We start from the raw sequence: 2,670 nt of genomic DNA, 5'->3' as shown, positions 1-2,670 counted from the left end.
GCGATCCTCCTGCCTCAGCCTCCTGAGTAGCTGGGACTACAGGCATGCAGTAACACCCTGGCTAATTTTTATTTTTTAGAGACAGAGTCTCACTACGTTGTCCAGGCTGGTCTGGAATTCTTGACTTCAAGCACTTCTCCTGCCTCAACCCCCCAAAGGGCTGGGATTACAGGTATGAGCCACTGCGCCGGGCCCTACGACCTCTCTTTATGAATGTGAGTCAGCCCGTGTCCAGCAACCTACATCAGTGTACCAACATGGCCCAGCACGGGGCTGGGCACACAGTACACCCTGAGTAAAGGTGACTTGTGGAAGCCAGCAAATGGCAGGTGCCTGAGGCTTCCTTCCACAAATACCAGGGTCTGAGCCAGTGACAGGTGGGTTACTTGGAACTTTATTTGAGAAAAACAAGATAAACGTATCAAAAGAACACACAGGTTGAGGGTGGGGGGGCGCAGCCAGTGGCGGCAGCAGGGGTGGGCATCCGGGCTAAGGCTTTACTTGGCGGCAGTCTCGTCAGATTTTGCAGCTTCTGGGCCCCCAAGCTGGGCCCGCGACTCGAAGGTGACCGGGATGGTGATCTCGTTGGACTGTGTGGCTAGCTTGGGCATGGGGGCTTCCACGGTCAGTGTGCCCTCAGGGGACAGGGAGGAGGAGACCTGGGTGGGGTCCACACCAGGGGGCAGCCTGGACGTGCAGAGAGAGAAGGCGAGCGTTACATTACACACCGGGTGGGTCCCTGTGCCCTCCTCCCTGACCCCCGCCCCCCGCCCCCCACCCACCCCGATCTGGCGCCAGGACTCACGTGTATTTCCGCGTGAAGCACCGGGAGATGTAGCCATGCTCGTCCTGCCGCTCCTCGTGCTTGCCTTTTGGGGAAAGAGGGAAATCAGACTATGGGGGAGGGGACCGCCTCTCGGCCCCGCCAGGCCAGAGGCCCCACCTCCTGCTTGGAAGCAGCCAGGACTGCAGGCCGGCAGGGATTAACGGAGGGGGTTGGGGGTGGGGGCGTGCCCGCCTGTCCGGGCTCTCAGAAACTTCCGGAAAGTTCCTCGATTCAGAGTTTTGGGAGGAATGGAGCAGGGCGCCGAGCTGGGGAGTGAGCAGTGCGCAGGCGCACTTGGAGCCGCACGCACGCCCTCTCCGCGGCTAGAAACAGGGAACCCGCTTAGCTGGGGATGGGGTTGTGGGTGGGGAGGGGGCTCTGTGGAAAGGTGCATTTTCTCTTTTCATTGATGGTCTTTTAAAAAATTTTTTTGGTTGCTTTTTAATTTTTTTGTAGTGTGGGGGGGCGTCTCGCTATGTTGCCCGGGCTAGTCTTGAACTCCTGGCCTCAAGCCATCCTCCCGTCTCGGCCTTCCAAAGCGCTGGGATTACAGAGCACAAAGCGCCCTTAGAAGCGACCTGCACTCCCAATTCCTGAGCAGAGGAATCAGGGATCCTGTTTTTCCCGGTGCTGGGCTAACATTTAACTCCCCAGGCCCCCGGGACCCCCGTTTCAACCGCACCCCCCCCCCCCCCCCCCCCCCCCCCCCCAGCCCCCCCCCCCCCTCTGCAGGACCAGGGGGACTCACCGGTGATCTCCACCACGCCATCCTTGGTCTTAACCGTTAGCTCGTCCGGGGCGAAGTGGTTGACATCCAGGGACACGCGCCAGCGGTCCGCCGTGTGCCGGATCTCCGAGACTCCGCTGCTGAGCTGCCGGCTGAGCGCGCGGCTGTAGGCGGGCGCGGCCACCGCGGGGCTCTCGATCGCGGCGGGGGGCAGGGGGCGCACGTAGCCTGGCCAGCTGCTGCCGCCCAACCACTGCGACCACTCCTCGGGCAGCCGGGGCAGCCCGAAGGCCTGGTCGAAGAGGCGGCTGTGCGGGTACCAGTCGCGGAAGGGGTCCCAGCTGGGGCCCCGCAGGAGCGAGAAGGGGACTCGGCGCTCGGTCATACTGGCTGACTCTGCTCTGGACGTCTGCTCGGAGAAGTGCGGGGCGCTGGGCCGGGCTGCGCTTTTATGCGCTTCCAGTCGGGTATTTTTAGCAGGCGGTGTTTGAGGTCTCTATTAATGGCAATGACCCGTTTGAGGGCCGCCCCTCCCCATGCACTCCTCCCCTAGCGTTCAGGGGCCGTGGGCGGGGCGAAGAGGGTTCTGCCCTCATCTGGAACCTTCTCTCGTTAAGGAAAACAAATGAGTTCGAGAGCTCGAAGCTGGAGCCGTGCCATGGCAGGGCACTCGCCGTCCCTGGTGCTTAAGAGCTGCCGACTGTGACCCGTGGCCAGGGCCGTTCTTTTGTTAAGGAGGACAGAGCCAGACAGGTTGGGTTGGGGCATACAACTGAGAAGTGGCAGAGGCAGGATTGGAATCACAAGCGTGTGAGATGGAATGTGATATAAAGCAGGCTGGTGCTTGAGCCCAGGAGTTCGAGGCTGCAGTGCGTTATGATCTTACCACTGCACTCTAGCCTAGGCAACAGAGCAAGGACCTGTTAAAAAAATTTTTAAAAGGGGCCGGGTGCGTGGCTCATGCCTGTAATCTCAGCACTTTTGGGAGGCCAAGGCAGAAGGGTCCCCTGAGGCCAGGAGTTTGAGACCATTCTGGGCAACATAGTGAGACCCTACCTCTACCAAAATTTTTTTTAAAATTAGCTGGGCATGGTGTGCACGCCTGTGGCCTCAGCTA

General features: G+C 60.4%; 1 protein-coding gene across 1 annotated transcript; it reads right to left on the bottom strand.

Annotated features, from left to right (window-relative positions):
- Nucleotides 1-373: 373 nt before the first annotated feature.
- HSPB1 (heat shock protein family B (small) member 1) lies at nucleotides 374-2,088 on the bottom strand. The gene is made up of 3 exons (XM_003895845.3): nucleotides 1,575-2,088; nucleotides 806-869; nucleotides 374-687 (listed from the first exon to the last, which is right to left on the bottom strand). The coding sequence occupies exons 1-3, from the start codon at nucleotides 1,936-1,938 to the stop codon at nucleotides 498-500; spliced, it is 618 nt and encodes a 205-aa protein (XP_003895894.2). The 5' UTR covers nucleotides 1,939-2,088; the 3' UTR covers nucleotides 374-497.
- Between the last annotated feature and the right edge of the window lie 582 nt (nucleotides 2,089-2,670).

This window comes from Papio anubis, chromosome 4 (assembly GCF_008728515.1).
Source record: "Papio anubis isolate 15944 chromosome 4, Panubis1.0, whole genome shotgun sequence".
Lineage (NCBI taxonomy): Eukaryota > Metazoa > Chordata > Mammalia > Primates > Cercopithecidae > Papio > Papio anubis.
The sequence above is the reverse complement of the archived record's forward strand: the minus strand, read 5'-3'. Positions and strand labels throughout refer to the sequence as shown.